This window comes from Python bivittatus, unplaced genomic scaffold, assembly GCF_059951505.1.
Source record: "Python bivittatus isolate LINGU-HERP-01145 unplaced genomic scaffold, Pbiv_v1 ctg000850_np1212, whole genome shotgun sequence".
NCBI classification, from domain to species: Eukaryota; Metazoa; Chordata; class Lepidosauria; order Squamata; family Pythonidae; genus Python; species Python bivittatus.
In genome coordinates, this window is record NW_028277112.1 from 61,016,170 (window position 1) to 61,043,463 (window position 27,294).

Consider the following 27,294-nt stretch of genomic DNA (forward strand, 5'->3'; position numbering starts at 1 on the left):
GAACAGTTCTTACCCCTTGAGTCTAGACATTCTCTGCAAGTCTCCAAGTGCTTGTGAAGACGTGTCATATACCAACTTGTGTTTCCTTTCACTGAATCTATTTCTGGCAGAGAGAGGTATAAATTTAGGGAGGCTATAGGGTGTAACACTATTAATTGCTTCTCTTTAAAGTGTATAGATTAGTAAACATGTTGACAATGTAGCATTAAAAGAAGGAGCCTCTGGCACTTTTCATATTAGGCCATGCAGTCTACAAATTATTTTTCTTAAGTACCCAAAAGACCAAGATTTTGCACCATATCTTTAGAATGGATATTTGTTACATTTGCATTTTATTGCCTTATTTCCTCTAACCTGGGGTCAATTCATAGAGCTCATAGTGATTTATAATTGATTAATATAGCCCCACTGCCATAAACTGGTACTTTCAGTTACAAGTTGCACTCTCAAGCAAGAGCCAGCCAAGAGTGATACTTGTGTCAGGATACTAAAGGTTGTAGCTTCTTAAGCCAATGTAAGGACTCTGCTGTAATTAACTTGCAGAACTTTTTGCAGGCCCAAAATACGAGCAACATTGCCCTGTCCGACTGACTGACAGTGGCTAAGCTAGGATGTTTTCATCATGGTTTGTTAACATGTCATAATAGCCTGCTTTGCCCATAATGCCAGTCCACAATAAGTAAGATCTACCTCCTGTTGAATGAAAAGCAAACAAATGGGACACATACTGTCTCCTAGTCCTATGAGAACATGTCACTGAAATTTGGTAGCAAAATGGCCAGGTTTGGGCAAAATTAAGCTTCTTAAATTTAAACCCAAGGAAATTGCAAGTAGAGGGCTGGGCAAGAAAATCTGGGAGGTCACTATTTCCATTCCCATGCTTAATCAGCCCTATACTTCCAGAATGTCTCCAAATGGCTCTTGTTCACATATTGCAGGCTTAAAGGCAGGGATTATAACAGTTTGTCTTCCAGAGGACTCACACCTTTAAGCTTCCCCACAAGTCACAAGAAAGGATTTGCCTCTTCTTATTCAAGTGTTGCAGCTTCCAGCAGCTGACAAAGTTTGGGACGGGGCAGGTTTCAACTTTTTGATTTCTCAAACATTGTCCTTCCTTGACTTAGTGGGTGCAACCAGTAGAAACCCACTGGACTGATGAGCTCAATATAGAAGCTTCACGGAGGGTTAATATTTACTTTGTGAGCCCCATGCTGTGCTTGCCTGACCCATGAACCAAGGCCTTCTGCCAATGCTCTTCAGGTCTTAGCCTCAGCTGTATCCCGTTCCTGCCTTTGGCCCAGCTCCAATGGTTGTTGATTTGGAGACCCAGGAATGCTGAACAGGCTCTAGGTCTGGATTTGAATATTGCTGGCTATGGTCATTACTTGGCTTGTAGCTGCTACATGATATAGATCTTTGAGTGACTATGATCAGCTTCCCTGAAGTTGTTTTTGAAATCTGTACATCCAATTAATATTACAGTACATCAGCAAGTTCCCTGATATAAGTGGAACCCCACTGAATGTCAACCTGAACACTGCCTGAATTGATAATGCGTATTTACCAAATATGTATACAGATGTTCAGCTCTGCAAGAATGAGAAAGGTGTCAGTGGTTGTTTTAGTCATCTTAAGGGCACCTGGTTAGGGCATACTGCCATGATCAAACAAAGGATGTTATATGTACTAGCTTACATTGGAGAAAGTCTCACTAAGTGATAATACTTGGATGAGCTTGTAAAAGCTTATACATTCCCCAATGTATACTGTCTGTATGTATCTCTTGCCACATTATTATCTCTGGTCAAATTGGGTCTGCAGTGTTAAAATTCAACTGTGGAAAAACATAAAAGTGGGTCGAATGGTACATAGTCAAAGATATTTCCTTCAGCTTATATTTAAGAGTCGTAATTTCTGCTTCTCCCAATATCTGTCCTGGCTGACCTTGGAGATTTCAGGTCAGGCATCTCTTATCAGAACTTGCACATTCACTGATGCAGCTATTTCTTACTTTTTTGGAGATGTGGGCAGTGCGCTCCTCACCAGCTATAAACCTTTATCTTCAGCTTTTAAATGTTGTAATGCCGAGAACAGACCCAGACCATACACTGGGGATCTGTCAGTTCAGTTTCCGAGATCCAAAATTTAAGATACATATTTGATGGGCATAAATAGCATGAGGCAGAAGACATTCAGACTTATAAGGTGGTCTCTAGCTTGCATAAGCCCTTATTACTTTATTGGCACAATTGCATGCTGGTTTGTTGCACTGCATCTAGTTTAACTGAGAGAATATTCCCAAGGAGTAGCCTTCCAAGTATGTTAGAATACATCTCCTGCTATCCCTAGTGTAGACAGTAAAGAAGACGACCTTGACGGAGATATGCAGAATTTTTATTTTTACTGCAAGCAACTCCTTCTCATAGATGCCATAGTTCCATTCTTGTGGTAGAAGCAACCACAAGAAAAATGCACACAGGAGGAGAATTGTCCTCCCCCCACCTTCTTCTCCGCCCGGAGGAGAACTGCTCCTACTGCCACATCTCCATCAAAGTCATCTTCCTTGCTCTCTACAGAGCCATTCTCCTGTCAAAGCTCATAAACTTTCTGAATGCAACCAGATCAAGAGCGCTGAACTAGATGCTGGGCCTGCTGTGTCAGGACCCCGAAAAACTGTCTCAGGACGTATCGGACCTCCTGCCAATACTTTTTTTTCAGTCTAGTGGTAAATTTACCACTAGAGAGAGAAAGAGAGAAATAGACCTTTCTTGATATTCCACCCCTCCATTTTCTTTCCAATTTCAGCCAAGCTTGTTCCTCCTTGCAATTAAAATGGGAACTACCACAAAGGGTGTTGGAAAAGTTTCTGTGTCAGGCCCCTGTAATTTGACTGAGCCAAGTTGATTCTGTCTTGGTTGTCTAAACACACTGTCAGCAAAACCTTTGCTTTTGTTCCCTATCGAGGCTGATTTTTTATTTAAGCAATACATTTTATGGTCGAGTTGTAGCTTTTCTAGAAAAAACAAGTCCATTGGAAAGATCAACGTCCTTAAGAACTGTACATGCACTCAAGAAAGCTGCTTTTCAATAAGTGTGTCCACAAATCCATATTCAGAAACTAAAGCAGGGCAAGTGCATGATATTCTTGCTGTAAAGCATAGAAGATGAAGAGCAGCATTCTGGAATGTATAGGGAAGACAGAGGATCAGAAGGGCTATCTTTATCATCAGTTTAGCAATGCCTCTGCAGCTAGCACTGAGAAACCACAGTGACCAGTAAATATCATGGGAGTTTTAAACTGGTGGCTTCTGTCATGGCAATCAGTTTGTAGGCTGATAGTTTCAAGGTGTAATAAAGCACCATGGCTTTCATTTAGTATTCATTAGGGAGATAAGCTATCACACAGTCATGTTATCATGTTTAATCAATTCCTCTCCCTTTTATAGAAAGTTATCTCTTGAAGCTTGGTTCTTTGGAATATTCCTTGAGGAGTAACATGTTGCATTATATTAGCAGGGAAGAATAAAACTAAGAGCAGAAGAAAAATGCTTGCGATCCTCCCAGAATACAGATCTGTCTAGTAAACCTGAGGATGCCATTGATCACCCCAATCTGGTGTCCTCAAGATGTGTGGAACTTCAAGTTGCATAATCCCCAGTCTATCTGGCCACAGTTGAAGTCTATTATGTCTGGAGGGCACCAGACTGGGGAACGTATATTTTAGACAGAGGGTGAAGTGTTAATCCCCAGTGAAGGTGGCACTTTGAATGTATTTATTTGTTTGATTTAGATCCCGTATTTCTTTCAGGACTCAAGGTGATATACATAGTGCTTTCTTCTCCTGTTTTTCCCTGCAACAACTTTGTGAGATAGGTTAGGCTGAAAAGGGGATTGGCCCATAGTCACCCTCTGAGCCTCTGTGTCTGAAGGTGAAGTAGGACCTAGGTCTCCCCACTTGTAGTCCAACACGTTAACAGCTACACCCATACTGGCTCTTATAAGTTTTTTTTTTTTTTAATCCTTACCAAAGGGGCTGATGCCCCTAGCATCCAGACGTCTAGAGCACTGAACTGTGGATTACCTAATATCCCCAAAACGTTTTGGATACTACTGCACACACCTTGCTATGCACCAAACTGATGGGTACTGACTGATATATGTTGAAATTAACAGCAGTGTTTTTCAACTTGGGCAACTTTAAGATGTGTGGACTTCAACTTCCGAATTCTTTTAACGGGAATTTGAATTTCCCAGTAACAGAAGGCAGCTGAGTCTGAGTCAAGAGCTTGGTGTAAGAGCAATTAAGAGTATGTATGTGTTTGATCTAGAATTCAAATAATACTTTCTGTTGCTTATGTCTTATATTAGCTAAAACGTCTTGTGCAAGCCACTGTTCATTTCCCAGATTTTCTGAGTAGTTCTTTGTATTTACGGTGGGGGTGCTCTGACATTTGAAAATATAAGAATGAGCCAGTTATCTAGGGTAAGTTGCTCTCATTCAATTGCAACACAAGTAGATTTCTCAGAGAATCCTAGCACTTTCTTTCTTTTTAGTCGCCCAAGAGAATTACGAGACATTTTCTTTTTCACTTAGAAATTTTGCAACTAACTGCAGCGTCAGCATCAAAAACCTGAATCTTTAAAGAGGAAAGCTGGAAATCTGTTTATCTTGTTTCCTGTCAAAGCGCTTAACAGTCTGAGCTTGCTTTATCTGTGAAGGCATCTTTTGTCACAAACTGAATCCACTGAATCCTACCTGATTGTGACTGGCTCCTTGCACAAACAGCCTTTTCTGCAACTTAGTAGCCTAACTAGTTCTGGCATAATTTCTCTAGACTGTTGGCTGACTAGCTTTTTTTCTGTATTTTTCATCTTTTTAAAAAAAAATAGGCTAAATGCGGAGTGAGATTAGCATCCTGTATCACAGATATAGCAAAACAGCTGCATTCAGAAAGTGCATGCTAGGTAGGAAGGGGGTAGCCCTTTTCTTCTGTTCTTCCCTAGCAATTTAGTACTGATTGACAGGTTTACTCATCTCCTTTCTTAATTTTTACTCCTGCTACAGGGCCAATGTTGTAGCTCACTTTAGTCACATTCTGCTAGTTGGACTTACTGGGCTGGTTTGCACATGATGTGCTAAGTTATTGTTTAATCATGGTTTACTGAATAAGCAGTGATTAGATTTGGAGAGTTTACAACCACCTAAACTGTAAGCCATGTTTACAAATTACAGTGTTTAGGTTCAGATAACACACACAAACCCATAGCCAGCAACCTATGGTATGACTTAGCACAAGGCACATTGACCTAGATCCAACTTTTTTTTCCATGATCAAGATCTGTGTTACCATAGCCACCCCTCTCCTTTCTCTCTAGACCCAGCTGTGGTGCTGCTTAGCCTGTTTCATGGAGATAGCCCTGACTTTTGAAATTCAGGTTTACTGTGAAGTTATCCATTATCTCATTCTTCGATCCTTATTGCAAGGTGTTCCCTTGAGAATGGCTTCTGCTTGTTAACATGAATTTGGTGCAGGCATACAAAGCAAATTCACAGTTAGGCAAAATGGGATACAGCTTTATTTCCATACTTTTATGGAGATAAAGAAAGCAAAGTAAGGGAGCCAACAAACAACACAACTTCTCTGTAAAGGGGGGGAGGGGAAAGGATCATCCCCTTGATGCTAAAATCTGAAATAGTACTCCTGTGATTTTCCATAAATGTTACAGAAGGTTGGATGTCCTCCAGGAGCCAGATCTCAATACGCTTTTCATTAGCTATACAGATTTATTTGTAATGATTAAACATATTCACAACTGAAAAATAAACCAATATTTTAAAACTATACACTATTTCAATGTCACCCTGTACTGTAGAAAAACACCTTTCTGATTTTGTCCGTCGTAAGGTTTCTCTGTGATTTCTTCTCCACGGAGGAGACATGTCAGTCCTGTTTGGTGCTGGTATCTTTCTTGTAAAATGCAGCCCTTCTGGCCTTTCCTCCTTAGATTGTAAAGCTGCCATAACTTACAATAGCAGAACTGATGTATATGCAGTACAGTGGTACCTCGGGTTACGAACACCTCTGTTAACGAACTTTTCGGGTTACGACCAGCTCTGGCCGCAAAAATTTACCTTGGTTTGCGAACTCTGCCTCGGGGTACAAACAGGATACGCGGCCATTTTCCCTCCCGTGACACGGTCCGCGGCCATTTTTCTGCCCCTGACACATGGTCCGTGGCCATTTTTCCGCCCCTGACACGTGGTCCGCGGCCATTTTCCGCCCCTGACACGTCCGCGGCCATTTTTCCGCCCCTGACACGTGGTCCACGGCCATTTTTCCGCCCCTGACACGTGGTCCGCGGCCATTTTCCGCCCTTGACACGTGGTCGTAGGGAGGGGGACTCTCCCTCCAAGCAATAGCCGCCTCCCTGTCCTCCACGCCAGAACGGATTAACGGTAATTACATTGAACCTTATGGGAAAATTTGCTTCGGGTTGCGACCAATTCGGGGTGCGACCAGAGTCACGGAACGAATTAAGTTCGTAAACCGAGGTTCCACTGTATTGCCTGTCCATGGGCTCTGAACAGTGAACGTTAAACAGTGGTGCATGCAACCCGTTCTGTTTATGATGCCATCAGTTATATCCATGACTTTCAATTGCATTTCTGGATCAGAGGGTGGGAGTGAGGCTTTGTGTTGAATATATGTAGGCAGGAGATTTATTGAGTCAGAAGTCTGAAATGATAAGCTTTCCTTAGGGCTAAGCCAATCTGGAGTTTCTCTTCTACTCCTAGAACTTAGCAAGAAAACTCTGTAACAATGCAGGCTGTACAGTTGCTAGATGTTCCCATTTTCTCCTCGATAGACAATCACTTCCACCATTGTCCATGTTTTGGTAATAAGTAGGATTGATTACATGGGACTACTTCCAACCACAATTCAGAATAGGGTGCTTACCTTTAAAATCCTACATGACTTATGATACAGGCTTCTGAAAGAATATCTGTGTCTATAACACCCTAATTTAATTTGAGGTCTTCTTTAGAGCCAGTCTTCTAGGCGTTCATCATCTGAAATAAGAAGGTGGTATCCAGAAGCAGTGTTCTCTGTGGTGGTGCCTCATTTTTTAAATAATTCTCTCCCCGGGATAATTGCTATCAGCTAAGATGGTTTTGGGTTATTATTTTAATGAATGTTTGGGTATGTCTTTTCTTTGTTACTTGTATTCCACTTTTATTTTGGAAGCTCTGCTCAATGTGTATATCTGAATCAGGAGTCTGTTTATAAGAAACAGGATGCTAGAGTGGAGCAGACTTTGATCCCAATTGTTTCGGGGAACACAGTGACCTCTTCGTATCAGGCTGTTTGGCAGATGCCTCAAACCAGGCATAGTTTTTTCCATGCAAGATTTTCAGAGTTTTCTTTAGCAAGATTTACTAAGATGAAAGGGATGGAGTTACAAGAATTTCAGCAATTGAACTATTTCCAGTTAGAACCCATTTATCCCCTAATGTGTTACGGTGGAGCAGAGGCACCCACAGGACCAACCATTTTCACCAAAATGATGAAACCACATTCCCACTGTTGTGATGCAAGCTCCATGCTTTCTGTATACATGTGTGACATCAAAACATGGAGCTTGCATTGCTGGGTCATAATGCTGCTGTAATTTCCCCCTCCCTTGCCCCGCTCCCACATGGACACCATTGGAGTGGAAATATTTAAAGTTTTTTTCTATCGGCTTCCTTGTGATTTATTTGGAGACGAGGTTGTTTTTTTCACTGATAGCAGAGAAGCTCGCAGGTGGGTGTTTACATAACAGTCCCCTGAATAGTATCAGCATGGGAGCCAACCATGACATCTTGTTTCGAGTGGAGCAAGGATGCCTTAGGATTAAAATAAAGCTTATTTAAGAGATCCATAACTGGATGACCCCTCCCATTAAAGTTGTGGGAGAGAGACAGTCCCCTGCTGCTGAGCCTGTGGCTGGGGATAGTAGGTGTTGAAGTCCAAAACATCTGGAAGGTAGCAAGCTGCCTATCTATTCTTTGCTGTGACACCAGAATATTTTTTCCCTTTTTCCCCAGGTGTCTTCCCCCCCACACACATTTTCTTTCTCTGATCAAATTGACTTGAGAATGTTACAAATGGTTCGGAAATGGTTTTCATCCTCAAGTAACCTCCCGCCAGCTTTAGCCAAGCTTTTGTCTCAAACCATCTGCTGATGGTGATTATTTTGCTTGTAAAAAACAAAAAGGCAACAAAGAACTAGGCGAGAGAGCATTGACCGACAGTAACCCCAGGAACTTCATGCTAGACCGAAGAATAGGAAGTCGGGTTTTTTTTCCAGTCAGGTCTGAGTAAGACAGTAGTAATTTGGAATGGCATAAAAAGAGAGTGGAGAATCCATTTTTCTCAGCACATGGAACCTCTGCCTTCTCCCCACTTCTCCCACACATTTCCTGTCCCATTCCGTCTTTGCAGATCTGGGATTCTCATTCCAAGCCTCCTGGATTCTGAGAATTTATATAATTGTAAATCCTTTGATCAGATTACCAATTTTTAAAAGTCAGCCTTCTTGAAGATCTGAGGCCCTCTTTCCAGATCTGTGACCCAATGTACGCTGCTAAGTTACCTTTCTTCAATGTGGTGCCCTTCAGAAATGCCAGGATTGCAATTCTTAAAATTCCTACTCAGCATAACTACAGATTTTCCATAGCGAAAAGATCAAAGCAAAATAGAACAAAAATAAAACCATTCAAAGTGGACCTTTTATTTGCACTGGTGGTTTTTCAAGGGCAGGCTTAACGTTTTTGAGTTGTGCAGGTCTCCTTTTCATACATTCAAGGAAAGGAGAACATATGTGCTTCCTTAAGTATCTGTAGTTCTGAAAGTGTCTTCAGTGTTTCTTCTGGTAGATGATGTTTCCCAAAAGATAGCTTGTATGTTGTTATCCACCAGTCCTAAGTGGGTAAAAAAGTAGGGAAGGGGTTTATAAAATCCATAAATTGCACCCTGATGCTTTTGAATTTTATACATATCATGCCTCAATTAACCTTCTAAAAACAGTTGTCAAGTGGGCCATCACAAAAGATATGTCTGGATCTGAATTGGCAGCTTAAATAAAGCCACAGTGCAGAGCTGGAGATTAAACTGTCTGCCTTAGCCAGAGATCCAGTTAGAAGGAGACATGGTAGAGTGATCCGGGCTGGGGGCAGTGGGAGACCCTTGATTAGAGAAAGGGGAGAAACTGTGATCCACAGAGTTTTCTAAATCCATCACAAAAGTTAGGTGGGCTGAGCCAATCCTTCCTGCAGGTCAGGACTGTACCTGATTCCCCCCCCCCCTCGCCCGCCATTTAGCATTACAAGATATTGGATATCTCCTCGGATTGAACTGGCTACACTACATGAGAAGTCTCAGCAATATCTACAATACATGGATAGCTGCAGCTGGGGACAAAAACGACTCTTTTCTCTCCACGTACATTACGGAAGCATTTTCCACTCATCACCAAAACCATTGAGTAGATGTGATATTGATTGTCTTCCCCGTTTTTTTCCTTGAATGTTCCTTGCCACAGAATGAGTCTCTGGGATCACCTAAGATGAGTATGTGACTGTCCACCTCATTACCTATATTAATATAGACAACCTTTCTGTGATTTTTGATGTCATTTAAAAATTGTTGTTTTATTTTGTAATCTATTTTACTTCCTAATTCCCTGGCAGATATGAAAGTTCAGGATTTTCTGGTTGACAATGAGACGTTCTCTGACTTCCTCCACCACAATGCTTCTCTATCGCAGCCGGCGGTAGATGAAATCCTGAATGCTAAGGTCAATCTCCAACAGGTAAGAAATATCCATCCTTAAATTGTATGCTCCCATTACCCCATCCAGCCTAGCCAATTGTAGGGAATGAAGTAACAATCTCTGGAGGACCCACAAGTGGGCTAGGCAGGCGTGATATAATTTTTAGTATTGTGAACTGGGATTAGGAAGCAGAAAAACTGATTCCCAAATGACGTAACCTCTGGTTAATATTTCTAGGTCCTTACATCTGGCTACCAGATGAGTCTGAAAGACTTGTGCAACTTCACCAAGCTGCCAGAACCGGTTGCCATCAACAATGCCAGTGTTGCCTTAATGTGCTCCATGCCGAAGGAACAACTTGCTTCTCTAGAAAGAGCGTTTCAGGATAATGTGGATTTCATAAAGCCAATTCTAGTAAGTATGATGGTGTCAACACTGATGGGTGCACAACCTCTTTTTTAGGACTACAAGGACATGATGGAGTGTTACATGTAATACACATCTAATACGTTTCTTCATTACTTCATATCTCATAGATTCGGTTGCTTGATTCCCATTGTTTCGTAATTCTGTTGCTCTGCAGCCTAACCTGGCCAAGCGCAACCTTTTTGTTTACTCACTTTGTGATCTGTTTTTCTTTCTCCTCTCAGGCTTCTCCCTCCAGCCTTTTCCTCTGTCTCTTCCTTGCCCGAACCGCACCTTCCCCAAGTTCCAAGCCTTATTCTGCAAGCTTCTGGGCTCCCCTTTATTGTACAGTTTCCTCAGGCTCCTGACTGATCACTGATTTTTTACTGATGGGTCCCCTGCTTCTTTTACTTATCCTGTTGTAAGTTTCCCTGTCTGCCTGCTTGTCTTTCTCCCTCTGAGGCTCAAATAGCTTAATCAACGGCAGAGATCCTGGCTAGACTGGACATTGCCCTGGGCTATAAGGTAGTTGATTTGGGGGTGCATTAGAAACGGAGAGCCCGTGAGTTCTAGTCCCACCTTAGGTGCAAAGCCAGCTGAGTGACCTCGGGCCAGGCCCTCTCTCTCAGCCATAGGGAGGAGGCCATGACAAACCATTTCCGAAATCTTGCCAAGAAACTGCAGAGGCAGTCGCCAGGCATCAATGCTGATTTGAAGGCACCAAAAACAAAAACAAAAAAAAAGGGCAGTGTCCCATTGCAGTTTAGCACTGAAGACTGCCAGGTCTTGTTCAACCCTTCATAGTTGAAAAAGCTTGGGGGAAGCATGGTTGGGGAAGGCTGCTTTGCTTAAAAGGGAAGGGAGGAAGAGAGATGTTTAAATCCAGGAGAACAGCTTCAGAGAGTCGGTTTTGTGGTCCTCTGGCAGGCATTTGTGGTTTTTCAGTAGTAATGTTTCATGAAACACAAGGCAGGTAAGGCACGGTAGAAAATTCTTCTTGGTAATACTTTGTGTCACTTCCTGATCTTGCATTGCCAACATCAATACACAGGCCATCTTGGGAGTAAGGATATTAAACCATATTAATTATGCATTATTTTTCTTGTTCTTACTTGTACTGTATTAGTACGCTTATTCATTTTCTGCTTTTCAGGCAGTGTTACCTCCCAAAGTGTCTTAAGTCAATTAAAATTCATCATGTATTACTGGCACATAACAGAGCCACAGATTTGTGACTTTTTGATGGAGTTTCCCACCCTGAAACCTAAATATCGATGGATTTTGGGGTTTGATTCAGAAAAACAAACACTCGAGCGGTATTTCAGCCCACAATCTCAGTCATCCTATACTCCATTTGCTGCTGCTGCCCCTTCTTTTGTGATGCTGCTTCTCATCAAACTGTGGTTTCACCTTTTGCTGGAAAACAAAGGCCAGATATGACTTCAGGGGTGCCAGCTGCTGACCTCTAATGTAAAGATCTTCAAATAGGAAATGTATGCTATTGTTCATCTGTCCCCTCACATCTAGACATGGCTCATTTTAATGCAGAAAACAAGTCACGAGGGGATATAAAGTCTGCCACCTTAAATAATTACCTTGTTATTACACCTAAATGTTAGTGGACTATTGGATATAAAGAATTGGAGCTGATTCAAAAGGTTGTTTCTGGGACAACTTGATGAAGACTTTGGCCCAGAATCTTTACTATATAGTTGGGTGTTATTCTAAAAGACGTGGTAGTGATAGTTCATGCTGCAGAGAAAGTTCTTGGGTTTGAATTTTTAAATAATAACTAGACAACCTGTGACCCACTGGGTCATCGTTTCAGAGATATTTCCTTACCTAAACAGAGAAACAGAATGACCACGGGTGGGCAAAAAAGCAGTAGGAGAGGGAGCGACTTCCGACTTCCTCCAGCTTTCCCATTGACTTTCCTTGTGGGAAGCTGGCAGGGAATGTCGGAAATCTTCCCTCCCTCCCCCCTCCCTCCCCCAGATTCAATATGTCCGTATTAAAACTGATCCCTACTCCTTCCATATTGCAGTAACTATCAGTTAATCATAAACTTCCATTTGTGCTTCCAGAACGGGATCACCTCCAATTCAACTTTCAAGGACCTTAACGGAACGTTGGAGATGCTGATGAAGAGCTTGGGAAATCTTCTTATAGAGGTAAGGAGTACCTCAGGCCACTCACTCAAGTCATGATGTCAATCAAGATAGCCAAAGAGTTGTGATCTTGGACAGGTAGTGTTCATGGGGTAGCAAAGGTGGGGGGCAAGTGACAAACATGCATTGTGACATTGTGATGGAAATTCTGCCCCTTATGTACAGTGTTGTAGTGCAAATACATGAGGATGGAGCTTGTTTGTGACATCACAACACATGCCTTGTCACTGTGACTAGCGGGAGATGCCTCTTTTTGGGTAGCTTATAAAGTCATTAGATGCAGTCCCCTATCTAGAGCCATGTGCATGAGCCATCTCCATTCTCTTACCGGGGTGTGGCATGCTGGGAGCAGGACCTTGGGAGTTTTTCATGTACTTTTAGCAAGCCACAGTTTGTTGGTGCACCTGAACTGGGGTTCATTCGTTTAACATATCTATTTCAAATTTTGCGTATTTCAAATAATGAAGGAAACCACAATTCTTGGTTTAGATGAAACAAGAAGCTTTAGTCAAATGAATTGTCCTCTTGACTTCATGGGAAGTGGAAAGAGAAAGGGAAGCAAGCAAGCCTAAGTCTAACTACAGCTGGTCTGTATTGGAATAACTACAGTTTATTCTTATTGTACCAACATGGCCAGTAGGCACAATTGTATTCTCTCTGTACAAAAGTTTTTTCTGGGATAGACATCGCCAAGATATAAGGATGTGATATATTAATCCAAATGGTTGGAAGTCCTGAAGGACCATATTAGAGACAGATTGTTGTGGAGAAAATCTGTGTAGTCACTTGACACCAACTTGATGGGATATAATCATCATCACATTAATGTAAAGTTGCCGCCTCCTTTTCTTTGTGTGCCAAGCCTAATCTGTGTTGTATCTGACAGGACCAGGAAGAAAGACCCCATGTACTCTAGCCAATACTTCCCAAACTGGGAAGCCAATGTAGGGTATTGTTCAATTTTCCCCTGCCTTCGCCAAGTGGAACATTCCAGGGACATGAATATCAGGAGTTCACCATAATAGATGGTTGTGATGAATTACGTAGGCAGATTTTGTCAGGTGGGGGGAGGAGGGGGCTGCATAAAGTCCAGTAAGGCAATGCACTTATTAGGCCAACTCAAGGTTATAAAAATGTTATGTAACCTTAGGTTGAGCTATTATAGGTATTACCTCAAATGGATTTTGGATATTTTCCCTTTGGCCAAAGTGGCTGGATCCTGGTGGGTGACCTTGAATATGAGGCATGCACTGTGTAGGGAAAAGAAAAGTTTTAGAATCAGAGACTGGGAATCATGTGAAATGTGCACTGCTGGGTTAAGTTAATGGTATGATAATGCAGGCTAGCATTTCAGCTCGTAAGCCTGGAGCCTGCCCTGCCTTTTTGTATGAACTAACATCATGCAGTCCTTTTTTTTTCCTCTGAGCAAATAAGATCTCTCAGTTTTGGCTAAAAGTATTAAGATTTTTTGCTTTTGAGTATTAAAAATGTTTTTGCCTACTTTTGAAACATTGCTGCTTTAAGCAGAGTGAAGAAGTCCACCCAAGGATTCCTTTTCTTCCTTCCGGCTCCACAGCACTGGAATTTTTAAACTCTGAACTGTAGTAACCTCTGAGAGAAGCTGAACTGTCTGAGGTCACTTGAGGTTTTTTGAGCATATTGCTCCACTGGAGGACGGGCGCCGTGTGTGTGTGTGTGTGTGTGTGTGTGTGTGTGTCCCTTCATCACAATTTCCTTGTTAGTTATTTCATTGGAGGAGTGGTTCTCGCATTCTAGAACCTACATCAACTCTTCTTGGCTGGAAAATAGAAATTACTGTAAGAAAAGAATCTGGATAAAATCAAGATAAATTACAGCCAGTTGAGCTGACTTAAATTTTTGCCTGGGGCTTTCTGGTTATAGCTGTTTCCTATTGCATCATCTGACCAGTGGCAGTGTTTCTCTTTTATTTTCCTCTTGTCTGTCTCTCTCTGTCTCTTTTTTTTTTTTAGTCATATGATCTTCTCTTTGCTGATGTGGATGTAAAATAGGCCTCACTGAAGGAGGTGATTTCTTCTTGGCAGTTTTTCCAAGTAGCAAACAGCACCTTTTCTCCATTTCTATTTAAGTTCAACACAAAGGCTGCTTTTGGATGGCGTTGTGCTTTGTGAGTGCAGCATGACAATCAGCCCTGAATGTACGACTTGCTTTTCATAGCCTGGCTTCCTGTATATCTGTGGCAAGCACTTACAGAAATGGATCTTGACTACTCCCTGCCTTTTATTTCCTTACAAGCAAGGGAGACATTGCATTTGTTAGGCTTCTGTGGAGGTAGGGAGGAAGGGCATCGCTGGTGGGAATATACTGGTCTATTTAAATATATGCACATTTTAAACCCAGCTGTTTCCAACAGTTGAGAAATGATTTTAAGCAGGAACGTCAATCAATTTCTATGAACTGGCTAAGCTGTTTACAATTGGGGATCCAGGCCAGTTGTTTAGAACACAGACTACAGCATGGGACTTTCATGGAAAGAAACTTTGTTCTAAATTCTTACTCCAGGCACTACTGATGTTTTGCATATTAAAGCAAGGGTGGGGAACCAGCAGCCCCGTAAATGATTCTGAACTACAACTCCCAGCAATGCCAACAAGTGGTAAGGAACGCTGAGAGTTGCAGTGCAACAGGTCTGGAGGGACGCTTCAAGTCCTTACTTTAAAGCCTGCAAGTAGATGCCTGAACTCCCCAGGGGATGACATGTTGGTGGGGTTTCTTACCCTCCCATTCAGAAGCCTCCATCTTTAGCAGCAGCTGCAGAAACAATAGTTGTAAACACCCTTGGAAGTGTTTTTCAGCTCCATTGTACCCTGCTGCGTATTTTGCCTGTCATGACTTGAAAGTAGTGTCACAGTAGAAAAAAGGAAGGAAGTCACAATGAAGACGTCCAAGATTTTCCTTACATTTGTCTTTGTTATAAATACGAACTTCCTATGGGTAGGGCTGAAGTGCTCGTAGAACTTTCTCTGCAGCTATCTATGATGTTGGTTGATGCTGTCGTTTATTCCAGTGCATTCTAAGATACTTTAAAACATTTTTTTTAAAGTACAGTATAAACAAAATAAAGCATTCTGAAAGAAGCATTAGAAGATCAATGTAACCTGTCCCCCCAAACAGAAAGAGCATTATACCCATTTGGTCAAGAGCAAACCAGTGGTCTTGGGTTTTTAATGGATTCATACAGCCATTTAAAAACTGCATACAGCAAAAGCATTAACGGCTTTTCTGAATGAAAAACAGACTGAAACCGAACTGAGCTGGATTCGTATCAAGTAAAGAAAGAAGGGTGGGAGCTAACATTACTGCTTGTGGGAGATAACTGTAATGGTATGTGGGAATGACCTTGGGAGACAGGCCGAAGAGACGTAGCCAAGGGAGCGGTCCGATAAAAGGCAACTTAGTCCACAGCAGGAATGTAGATGGGGCAAGTGGCTCAGAAGGGATCCTCCCTAATTTCTTGGGCTGTAAAGGGGAGTGGGGGGGGGAGAAATGTACTTTCAGACTTGCAAGATTGATGTCAGCCTTGTGAGGTAGACCAGAGAAGAAACACAGCCAGAAGAGCTAATTCTACTCTATTGTAAGGTTACATTAGCAGGATCTTGTACGTCTCCTCCACTCCCTTTTACAGCCCAAGAAACTAGGGAGGGTCCCTTCTGACCCGCTTGCCCCATCCACATTCCTGCTGCGGGCTAAGTTGCCTTTTATCTGACCGTTCCCTTGGTTGCGTCTCTTTGCCTTGTCTCCCAAGGTCATTCCCACATATCATTACAATAACTGAGGCTACCATTTAAAAAGTCCTGTCTTGTTTCTTCAAAGACAGCACCTCATCAAGTTCATTGCAGTAGTCTAGCCTGGATGTTAGAGGCAACGTCTGCTCTGTCCTGCAACTTCTACAGAGTTTGTTTAGAGGGGATCCAAGCTCTGAAACTGGACTTTTGAGAAAGAGCAATTCCAGCTAGAACTGGTTGAACACCTGTATCTGGAATAATCACCTTTCCTGCCCAAAGTACTGTTTTGGACTAACAGCTATTATTGCAGACACTCAGAATTTCCCAAGCATTCAGTTGCAGGGTTACTGGTTACTAGGGAGCACTTTTTAATGTTTCATTTTAAATAAATAGAAGAGTACCTGTTAGGTGACTACTGGGTCAGAAAAGATTCCATAACACCCTCTTTGAACAAGTAGGCCACGCTCACAGATTATTGCACTCCTTTTGAATTCCAAGTAGACACCGTGTCTGGATGTTTGATTCACCCATTCAAACAAATTCTCTGCCTGGTGTTTCAAAATAATTAGCATTGTCTGAATTTATGTAAGGGTACCAACTTGTTTTTAATGCAATCCCATTTTTTTTTTAGACTGGGAGTATTTTTAGCATTGTAATATGCTGGACAAATTGGATGAATGTCTCCTTATAAAAAAGCCCTATTGTGCTCAATAGGCCCCATTTAATTGCATATATGACTGAAAATTTGCAGCTTATTTAATCAATTCATGGCTCAATGGACTTACTGTTTTGTAAAAACCTTATAGAACCAACTAGGATTCCTTTAATTGCTGAGATTCTTGATTCATGTGTATAAGGAAATCCTAGTTTATTAGTTACCTATGTTATATATGTGTGCATGTATGCAAAACCAAATAATCTAATAAATAAATAAATATGTAAATAAGAAATTAGATTACAACTCCAGTGTTTTAATTTAAATTGTTGGCACAGCAGAAATTCTTTGTCAAGTTTTGTACAGTCACACTATGCCAGTTTCCTAAAAAATCTTAGTCATGTGTTCAGTAAGGTGGCTACATAAATCAATTAAATAAATAAATAAAAACCTAGTTATTTCAAATAAAGACAACCAGGATGAAGAATCATTGGATTGTTTGAATGTTCACTTTGCATCCTGCACCTGGGCTTTAAGCTATAGACTCTGGATTTTAAGGAAATAAGATTAAATTGGAGTTTAGTATCCTGTGAGCAAAAGTGAAGTCATAACTAATGCTGGTCTTTGGTTAGGTTATACAGTATCTCCAGCTCAACTGTGGCTTTAATCCATGGCAAAGATACTGCCTCTTGTGCTGACTCATCTCATAGAGATGATGTATAAATAAAATGGATTATCTCAGAAGCAAGTTAAGATGTAAATCTTAAAAATGACATAAGGAATTGTGACTTGCAAATGACTGCTATACTGTTTAAAGTCCAATTTCACACATTCTGAGTGTTCCTGTAAATCTTTGTCTGGTTATCATAAGATTTTGTTTTAACTGTAAATTGTTCTCCAAGCTGCTGACCCCTCTACTGCCCTCAACATTAAAAGAAAGGCGTGGACTTCAATTCCCAGAATTCTCCAGCCAGCTTGGTTATTGCTTAGAATTCTAGGAATTGAAGTCCACGCATCTCAAAGTTGTCCGGGTTGCAAAACACTGACCTAGCATGAAATTTCTATATTCTAGCCCCTTTAACCAGTCCTTCTGGCATTTCTTCCATTCTGCTGGAAGACAAAGAGCTGGGCGTTATCAGGCATCCTTGCCAACGGTGGCACCAGCTGCCTCCTGTTAATCTCCTAAGTGAAAGAGTCTGTTCAGTGATGAAGTTCCCTGTTTTCTGTTCTTGAAAGGCTTTTTGTGTTGTTGCCATTGCAGATTGTTCCTCGATAATTTGCACCCTGGTCTGCTTTTCAGACAGTTCTTGAAAGTAAATATACTATTACTGTTCCAAAGTGTAACTGGCAAGAGGATTGGCTGTTATTAGGGTTTGGGCACTGACGTGGCCTGTACAATACTTTTGGTTCAATTTGCAGAAAAGTTGCTGCAGCTGATTTAATGAGTCACTGACACATGCTACGTTTGTACTCCTGTGTGCTCCAAACCTACCATATGTATTCGCGGATGAGCCAAGAATTTTAGATGCCAAAATGTACCCCAAGATTGGTTTTGGCTTATCCGCAGATGGGCTTATCCGCAAGTATATACAGTGATAGTTTTTAAAAGTACCTGTATATGCTTGCATATAAGCCCATCCGTGGCTAAACTGACCCTTGAATTTTTAACCAAAATACCATGAAAAATGCGGGTTGGCTTATCCGTGAGTGGCAGATTTTTCATGATATTTTGGTTAAAAATTCGAGGGTTGGCTTAGCTACAGATAGGCTTATACACAACTATATATGGAACTTTTCAGAAACTAGTGCAAGACATTGTACAGCCATGATATTTTCCTAGATTTATGTTACAAATGCAAAGCATTTACATACAGATGATATACATCACAACACTGATTGCCCTCGCATGGTCGCAGTCATTAACTTCTATTGCACTTGAGCTGTTATATTATGGGTGTGTTTTAAAGGAATTTCTGTTTCTTTCAGTGAGATATCAAAACTAGAGGTTCAATTACTGTACAATCTATAGCAAATGAAAAATAATGATGAAAAGAGTGAAGGAGAATAAACATTCATTGTAAACCCGTAAAAATGTTGAAGGAGGAAAATTGGGCACAGAACAGAATAATGCAGCCCCAATAACGTGATATAGAATTGTGGCTTTTCAAAACAGTTAATCAGTCGAAATCAGGATTGGCATATTATTTTGTTGGAATGTTTTTAATGAGTAGATAGCAATTAGCATTGCTTTTGGAAGCAATAGTATGTTTCCCGGCTGAGATGGCAGTATCTAGCTGATTGAAGCTGATCTCAAGAAACACTAAGCTGGAGTAGATCTGGGTAGTATTTGAATGGGAAGCCTTTGGAAGTCTCGGGGCCATAGGCTAAAGTGGAAAGAAGGCAATGGCAAACTTTTTTATAGTTCCAACTCTGTAAGAAAATGGGATTGGGTTTTCACTTTTATTTTTTTTCAATATCATTGATAGATTATACCCTCCCTCCTTTTTGTCTTATGAACGGCAGTTAATGAGCATGAGAAGTTGGAGAGACATGAGAGAAGAGGTGCTGTTCCTGACCACTATGAATTCCACAAGTTCTTCTCATGAAATTTACCAGGCAGTATCCCGAATTGTTTGTGGCCACCCTGAGGGAGGGGGATTGCAGATCAAGTCCTTCAACTGGTATGAAGACAACAATTACAAAGCTTTCTTTGGAAGCAACAGCACTGAGGGTGATGCAGTGGATTTCTATGATAACTCTACTAGTAAGTAACATGAATCCAAGGTGGCCTGCAGATGTTTTCTGTTTGGAAATCATTAGAGGACCATCCCTTTCCTTCTCAAGCATGCAGAAGCTAGAAAGGAAAGGGATGGTGGGTAATTCTGCTCTATCCTGGGTGTGCTCTCTGAGCTGGGAAAGTTCTGGGCATGCGATTTATCACCTACAATTATTTTCCAATGTTTCTTTTAAAGCACCTTTCTGCAATAATTTAATGAAGAAACTGGAATCCAGCCCACTTTCCAGGATTATCTGGAGGGCCCTGAAACCTTTGCTTGTTGGAAAAGTCCTGTATACCCCTGATACGCCAGCCACAAGGACAGTTATGTCGGAGGTAAGAACCTTAATCCTGTTTCTTGTCCAGCCTAGCAAAAGGACATGTTGGTACTTCTGCTGTTGAATGTCCTCAACAGAAGTCCAATATATAGGTCAGGGCCAGGAAAAAGGAATTAGATTTTGTTCTGCAGTATCGCCAGTTTGGAATCTCAGACTGTAACTTTGGATTGAAAGTTGAGACTTTATCCTGAAATTGTGTGTGTGTGTGTGTGTGTGCATGTGGGCAGATTTGGAAAAGGCTAGGAGGCCATATCAGGAGGGCTGAAATTACACAACCTTTATTATCTAGTTGTGATAGAAGCAATAGTTTCCTTCAAATTGTTTCTTTCTTTGCTGCTGTAGGCATTAATGGAAAGAAGATTCTTCTTAGGGGCACCTGTTAATAGCCACCTTCTTTTGTTCCCTCAGGACTTAGCTTCATTCTGATGAGTATTGTTGGAAAAAAAGACAGTTCCCAGCCAACAGCCTTGAGAGAAACTATGACATCAGTTATTATTGTAGCAGAAGCTAGAAAATAGGAATGCCTTAATTCATTACTGGAAATTATTATAATTTATAATAATTTCTCTGGTCCTCCCACATTTGGAGAAGACTTTTTGCTTAGCCCTAACTAGAACACTGGAGAGCTGCCTATCAGAGCAGAACAAACTGAGATTGATTTAGCAATAGTCCAACGTGGTATTGCGGAGCACTTTGTGGAACATCTTTGCTCCAGAAATACATCTAGCTCCCACCTTACTCCAGTTCAGCAGACAAATTTAAATCTGTTTTAGTTCAGTGTATTTTGGCCCCAGCTGATTGACTGAGGTTGTCTATCTTGGCCTTAGATTTTGATTCTGTTTTCAGTATTTATTTGGATCCAAATTTGTATTATTTTTTTATTATTATTGTGGTAAATGCCATCCAGAATCCTTCTGAATAAGTACTGCAAAATAAATAAATAAAGATTTATTTATTTATTTACTTGAAAGACTTACCTGGCTGCCCATCTTACGAAGCCCAACTCTGGGTGGCTCATGACAGCAATATAGCCAAAGAAATAATAAAAGCAAAAAGCAAAACCCTGCCCCCCTCAGCCGTTCTCCTGCAACCCCATAAGCTTCTCGCTCACTTGCTACATTACATACCCCAAGAAGCCATCCTCTGCTTGGTGCCCAGAAATCTATCATCCATGCTGCCTGAGGATGATGGAGGCTGTTGTCCAGCACATCTGGAATGCATTAGGACATTAATTTTTAAGTGTTTTCTTTTCTCCTTCTTCTCTCTTTAATACATCAGTTCTTAGGACAGCAAAACATTTGGGAGTCAATGCCTTGCATTAAGTGATTTTAAGACCCCTTTTTGCTGTTGTTCCAGGTAAACAAGACATTCCAAGAGCTAGGTGTTTTCCATGAACTTGGAGGGATGTGGGAAGAGATTAAACCAAAAATAAGAACTTTCATGGAAGAAAGCCCAGAGGTGGATCTGGTCCGGGTCAGTATACCATAACTCCTTTTTCTCTCAGGTAACACAGGCCAATTTACAAGAAGTGAGTCTGGTTTGTTTATTTTAGTATTGTGATTGCCAATTTGGCCTTGAGTGTTTATGTGCATGTCTGAGTATAGCTGCTCATTCTTTCTGACAAGCCTGCTTTGTCTGGAGCTTTCTTGCCTGTGCAATATGATAATATCCTGGGACAGAGAAGAAAGGTGCAACCCTATAGACAATGAGTCTCCCCGCTGTGCTTCCATGAAGTGCCAAATGGGGTGATCTGTGGGGCACAATACAGGCAGATTCTGAGTGGTCCATAAATCAGGCTATTCTGAATGAAGTACATCTGCCAAGGACATGGCTGAGAAGTATGCAAAATGAGGGGGATTCAAGCTTTACATTCAGTTATGCCAAGTGCAGCTATAAACACATTTCCCTAGAGAAGAGGGCCGTCAAACATTACTTGCCAGGCGGTAAGGCAGGTGATAGCCCCAGGCCTTCTTTGCGCTCCCCAACTTCCCAAACTCGAGCAGGACATTTAATTAGCTATAGGGGATCATAACCGTAAATAATGTTAAGCTTCACTCCTTAGATACTACTAAAAGGCTTTCATTCCATTTCATTTTCATGAGTGATTCTGTTTGGTGTTGGAGAGCCAGTATTTTCTAACGGACATTGACTTGGGATCTTGGGTTCATATTTCTTCCCTGCGTGAAGCTTTCTGGGAAAAGAGAGAAAAAAATAACTCTTTGGTGTTTCTAAAACGCACATATTTCACTGATTAAAGCCCGTTCCCAAGAGTCTGAGAGTATATTTAAAGCAGATGGACAATGTAACTGTTTTATTTAATTCATGGCTTGTGACACTGCTGGCTGAAGATGCTCAAATGCATAGTCCTAACAGACCTGGAAAGCGCCAAGTTGTCATGCTTCTCCCGGCCAATGCTAGAACTAGAAACCTTGCAGGCAATGGTTCAAGGACATAGTGTAAGATACAAGCCCTATTTATAGTAAAGGGAAGGGTCAGTTTTTGTGTTCTTTCTCCCGCCTGTATGATGTAATGGAGTGAGAGCTTTATACTTTTGGAAGGGAAGAGCAGTGACCATCTGTGCACTGTTTTTATAACAGTCTGGTCTTGGATCTAACCTTCGCACTGGTTGAAGAAGGCAGGCCTGGAGAAAAAGACATTCTCACAGACTCTAAAAAAAATAAAGGTGAGAGGAACCCACACATGTGAGAAGAGCAACACACTATTGGGCAAACACGGGCAGCATTTTTCAGGAAACTCATCTCTATGGCCACCTCTTTCCACAGAGAATTAATTGGCAGTTACACCAATGTCAGTTGAGGGAGTGGGAAGGATGTTCAGGTTGTGGCATCCTTTCACAACAGGATGTGGATTTAGAGTTCACTGGAACATAAACTGTACCATAAAGATATGCTTTGGATGAGATGCAGGCCAGGTTTTCTGGTGGATAACCTTTTCCTCTCGCTGGATACCGTCTGTTGCTTATATCTTCCTTCTGTTCCCCAGCCCTGCTCAGCTTGACAGGAGAGACAAATGGGCATCGCCACATGTTGTGGCTCCTCACACATTTTAGCTGGGGGAGGGAGGTGAAGTGTTGTCTCTGAGGACTCAGCTGTGCAGCCTGTAGTAAAACAGAGTTCTTTAATCCAAGATTCCTGATTCTTTAAGGGATGCACAATTGAATCATTAAACAAATGAAAACACGGAATCCATAAAACACCACTGTAATATCCAAGAAATCAAATAAGGTGCAGAACAAAACCTAGAACAGAGAAAAATCACCTAGACACAGAAAGCTGCAATCTGATGACATAAAAAGAGAAAATACTCCTGAACCATGAAAAAAACTGTTTAAGATAACATTGCAATGAGGCTAAAAGGATGAAGATGATATTAAAAAAGCTTGGAAAAACAGATACATATTTGGGTGGAGGCCAACTAGCTCTCTCTACTGATAGGAGGCTTTCAACAGTGGGAAGAGGCTGTAATCATAAGCTATGTACAGTATTAATTTATTTTTATTTTTATTTATGTATCAAATTTGTCATCACCCATCTCATTAAAAAGTGACTCTTTTTAATGAAATGACATCCTGTGTCAGGCAATGAACAAGTGCTGAAACATCAGCACATACATATCGTCCCATATGGCATTGTCCAGAAATCATTTCATCAAGAAGTAGCTGCCATGAAAACTTATGTTCTAAGCTAAGTAATTGTCATTTTGCTGATTTATAATGACCTTCTGAATCTGCAGGCTTAGATAAATCCCTGCCTAACAAGTCGGACCGGCCCTGTAGAGACGGGTTTCTTGGCTACTAACTTCATCATTGGATGACACTGACTCATGACCAGGAAATTCCCATCTGTGTGAGCCCTTTTATACAAAGCAACAATGCATTATATAAACAGAAATTGCAGGTCTATAAAGAGGATTTTAATGAAACAGAATCTGCTTAGAACCTACTCGGCATACGTACTTTTCTTTATTTCTTTTTTCACTTTCTTATTACTCTTCCCTATTCTTCTTATTTTCAGTTCAAAATTTGTATCTGTCAAAAACTACTTTAATGAAAATTATTATTTTTTTTAAAAAATGAACCTACCTGGCATCAGGCATCACCCCTTTCCTCACTTGCCGTTCAGATTGGTCCCCATCTACCCTGGCAATCTCATAGCATTCCTGGATCACGTGACCCTGATCTTTGAAGACCAGGACATAATCATTGGTCTTTGGTTGTCACTTCATGTTTTGGACCTTAAGTAATTGTTCCTGCTAAAAGTGTCAAGGCAAAGCATGTAGTATCTGTGCTGCTTTTCCATGTCTTCAGGGCAACTAGTTCAGTGTGACCTGCTGTTGAGTGTTGTCACAGCTGGGTAGATGTAACCAGTGGTATAATTACAGCTCTTTCCCTCTCGTTACTAACAGACATCCTCTTCTAGCAGCTGCTCTCTCTGTTAGGTTTTCTTGCTCCCTACCTTAATAAAAAATCAAACAGGATATTAGGGTATATGCAGCCCCATGGCTTTCCCAGTTCACTTGTTTTGCACTTGCCATCCCCACTAGACACCAGTACAGCCCTCTGCCTGAGAAAAAGGATAATTTTACAAAGGAAGGAAGGGTAAAGTTAAGAAACCCAGAAAGGGAGAAATAAAAAGGTCCAACTGCCCAAATCTGCTTGGCAATGTAAGCAGATTTCTGCAAATGCAGTCTAATCAATTCTGCCCTCTAGTCTAAAGTTCAAATGTCTGGGGCACCATATGTCCCTGAAGTAAAAGCAGGAAAAGGAAGAGGAACAGAAAGTGGAGTTTGAGTTGCCCAAAACTGAAACAGTGCAAAAATGAAATGGTGTAAAAGTGAAATAGTGGCAGAATAGGTACAGCGGCGCTGCAAAGGGGGTAACAGTTTGGGGTAGGGAGGGGGCAAGGGCATCTTGGGTTGGCATTCCCACAGGGACAGCACAGTGTGACACCAAGCCTCTTCAGACTATACCCTGCCTGCATGGAATCACGATCTGACGGTGGCGTTTTTTGCTGGCACAAATAATTTGTGGTACTTGATACCAGTCCTGGAGAAATGGCCATCAACTGTAATTTTGTACACCACTACCTGAAAATTGAGCATTTATCCACATTTATTCTAAGTAAATATGGAAGAATTGCACAGTGAATATTCTTAGCAGCTTTACTCCATGCACAAGGATTGGAACAGCCAGCCTGCATGGTCCCCCCCACACCTGCACCTTTGTCTTTGCTTTTAGCAAAGAACCCATTGAACCATTTTGGTCATGCTCAACTACAAATGGAAACCATTTCTTCCTTTCCATCAGGTTCTCCTGGTTTCAGAAATGTTTGTTTACTTTGTTCAATGCTGTTTGGTTTTCTAGAGATCTTATACAAGGTTGCCACCTGGTGGAACCAGGGTTGAAAGCATGCCATGTTCTTTCACTGAGGAGGGAGAGATAAAACACACTGATTTTTATCTCATCCCATAGGTATATAAGTTTCCTGTGATTGGTAAGGGGTCCTGTGAGGGCCTAGCTCCACAGGAGTATTCCAGATCTCCAGCATAAATGTTTTACTTGCTAAGATTTAAGATCCAGTCAAGATGGCAGGTTGAGGAGAAGTAGAAAGGAAACATGTAAAAATGGCAGCTGACTTGACCTGGATGGTTTTCAGAGGACCTGGATTTTTCCTCTACTCAGCTAGAAACAATTTTATTGCAGTTGGCCCCTGTGGAAATAATCAAAGTTCTTATGAAAATAGCAGAAGAGAATTAAATTACAAGCAGTTTTAATATGCTCAGAACCATAAAAAGAAATGACAATTCCTGTTTGGCCTCTACATGCCAACAGCCTTCCCTATCTAGTCAGTATGTTGAAGTGCAATTCCCATCATTCCCTGCCTGCATATCCAGCAACCACACTGCCCAAAGAACTTTGGTAGGCTGGGGCAGATTGCTGTAAATATCTGTTTCAAGTTATTGGGAAACATTGATAGAAATGGCAACTTTATTCTTTTTCCCCTTATATAGCAAACTGCTGTATTGTACTTATAGATGTTTAGATTCCCTAATCTTTAATAATAAGATGGACTTTCAAGTGGAATGAATGACCATGGCTCTTCTTTTTTTTCCCCCCTTTCTTCAGGGCAAGTTTAACTAATCCCCTTTGCTCTGTTGGTTACTGTAGACTTTGCTGAAGAGTAAGCTCCTTTGGGACCACCAGTTGATGGGTTTAAGCTGGACCATGGAGGAGATTGCCCTGTTCCTAGCAAAATACCCCGAGGATGTTCGCCCAGTGAATGGCTCAACTTACACCTGGAGGGATGCTTTCAATGAGACTGATGAAGCCATTATGACTATTTCCCGTTTTATGGAAGTGAGTCTCCTATTCTTGATGGAGGATTAAGGAGGCGTTTTACTTTCTATATTTCTTAGGGCTGTGGAGTCTGAAGTAAATATTGATTTGTGGAAGAGTAAGGAAGGGAAACAGTTTCCAAAGATGTGCAGGGTGAGATTTTGAATTGGGGGTTATGGTGGTAGAGGAGTTTTTAGCCTGGAAGCCATCTGTGATCCTTACTCATCCGTCTCTCACAGAGGGATTAAGACTCCTGACTGGAGAATAGTTACCCATGAGTGCTCTGCCAGGTGAATTGTTCAAGGTACGGAAACCTGGGGTTCTTTTTTTGTTTTATTTGTTTTGTTTAGGAAAAGGGTTGTACATAAAAGGCAGCTCCGCCATTCCTGACAATCTGTTAGACAACCTTGCAGGTGTTTTGGATTCCAGCTTTGATTATCCCTCAACATTGATCATTTTGTCTTAGTTTTATAGAAACTGTAGTCTGAAATGTCTGAAGGTTTCCTACTCTTCCTAAACAGTCAAACAGGTCTTTTGACTAAAAAGATATAACATCAGACTTTGTTCTAGAACCATGCTTTTAATTAAGGCCCTCTAAGTGCCACAAACTCAAACGAATGATATACAGGAAAATAAATAAAAATTCAGCCTGAATCAAAGTTAGAAAATAACTTTCCAGGCAAAAAATTGGCAATGTCTTGGTTTTCCACTTTTTCCCCCCCAAAATAAACATCAGCTTCTAATCCAGTTCTTTGTTGTCATTTCAGTGTGTCAATTTGGACAAGCTGGAAGCAGTGCCTAATGAAGGGTGGCTGGTCAGCAAATCCATGGAATTGCTGGATCAGAGACGATTCTGGGCCGCCATCATTTTCCCTGAAATTGCTCCCAAGAGTGTGAATTTGCCCCGTCATGTCAAATACAAGATACGGATGGATATCGACAGCGTGGAAAGGACCAACAAAATTAAGGACAAGTGAGCATTTGGAAAAGCTTTGCTAAGATTCCAACTATAGTCTT

At 41.3% G+C, this 27,294-nt stretch overlaps 1 protein-coding gene across 3 annotated transcripts in view; it reads left to right on the forward strand.

The window, feature by feature from the left end:
* Positions 1 to 27,294, forward strand: part of ABCA1 (ATP binding cassette subfamily A member 1) — a 103,348-nt gene that overhangs the window by 37,857 nt on the left and 38,197 nt on the right. For all 3 annotated transcript variants that reach the window (XM_007428637.4, XM_025166897.2, XM_088129928.1), the window contains exons 6-13: positions 9,734 to 9,855; positions 10,054 to 10,230; positions 12,306 to 12,392; positions 19,332 to 19,572; positions 19,781 to 19,920; positions 21,279 to 21,395; positions 26,110 to 26,298; positions 27,045 to 27,250. In XM_007428637.4, coding sequence (XP_007428699.1) covers positions 9,734 to 9,855; positions 10,054 to 10,230; positions 12,306 to 12,392; positions 19,332 to 19,572; positions 19,781 to 19,920; positions 21,279 to 21,395; positions 26,110 to 26,298; positions 27,045 to 27,250 — 1,279 coding nt within the window. The remainder of the gene's footprint in view (positions 1 to 9,733; positions 9,856 to 10,053; positions 10,231 to 12,305; positions 12,393 to 19,331; positions 19,573 to 19,780; positions 19,921 to 21,278; positions 21,396 to 26,109; positions 26,299 to 27,044; positions 27,251 to 27,294) is intronic.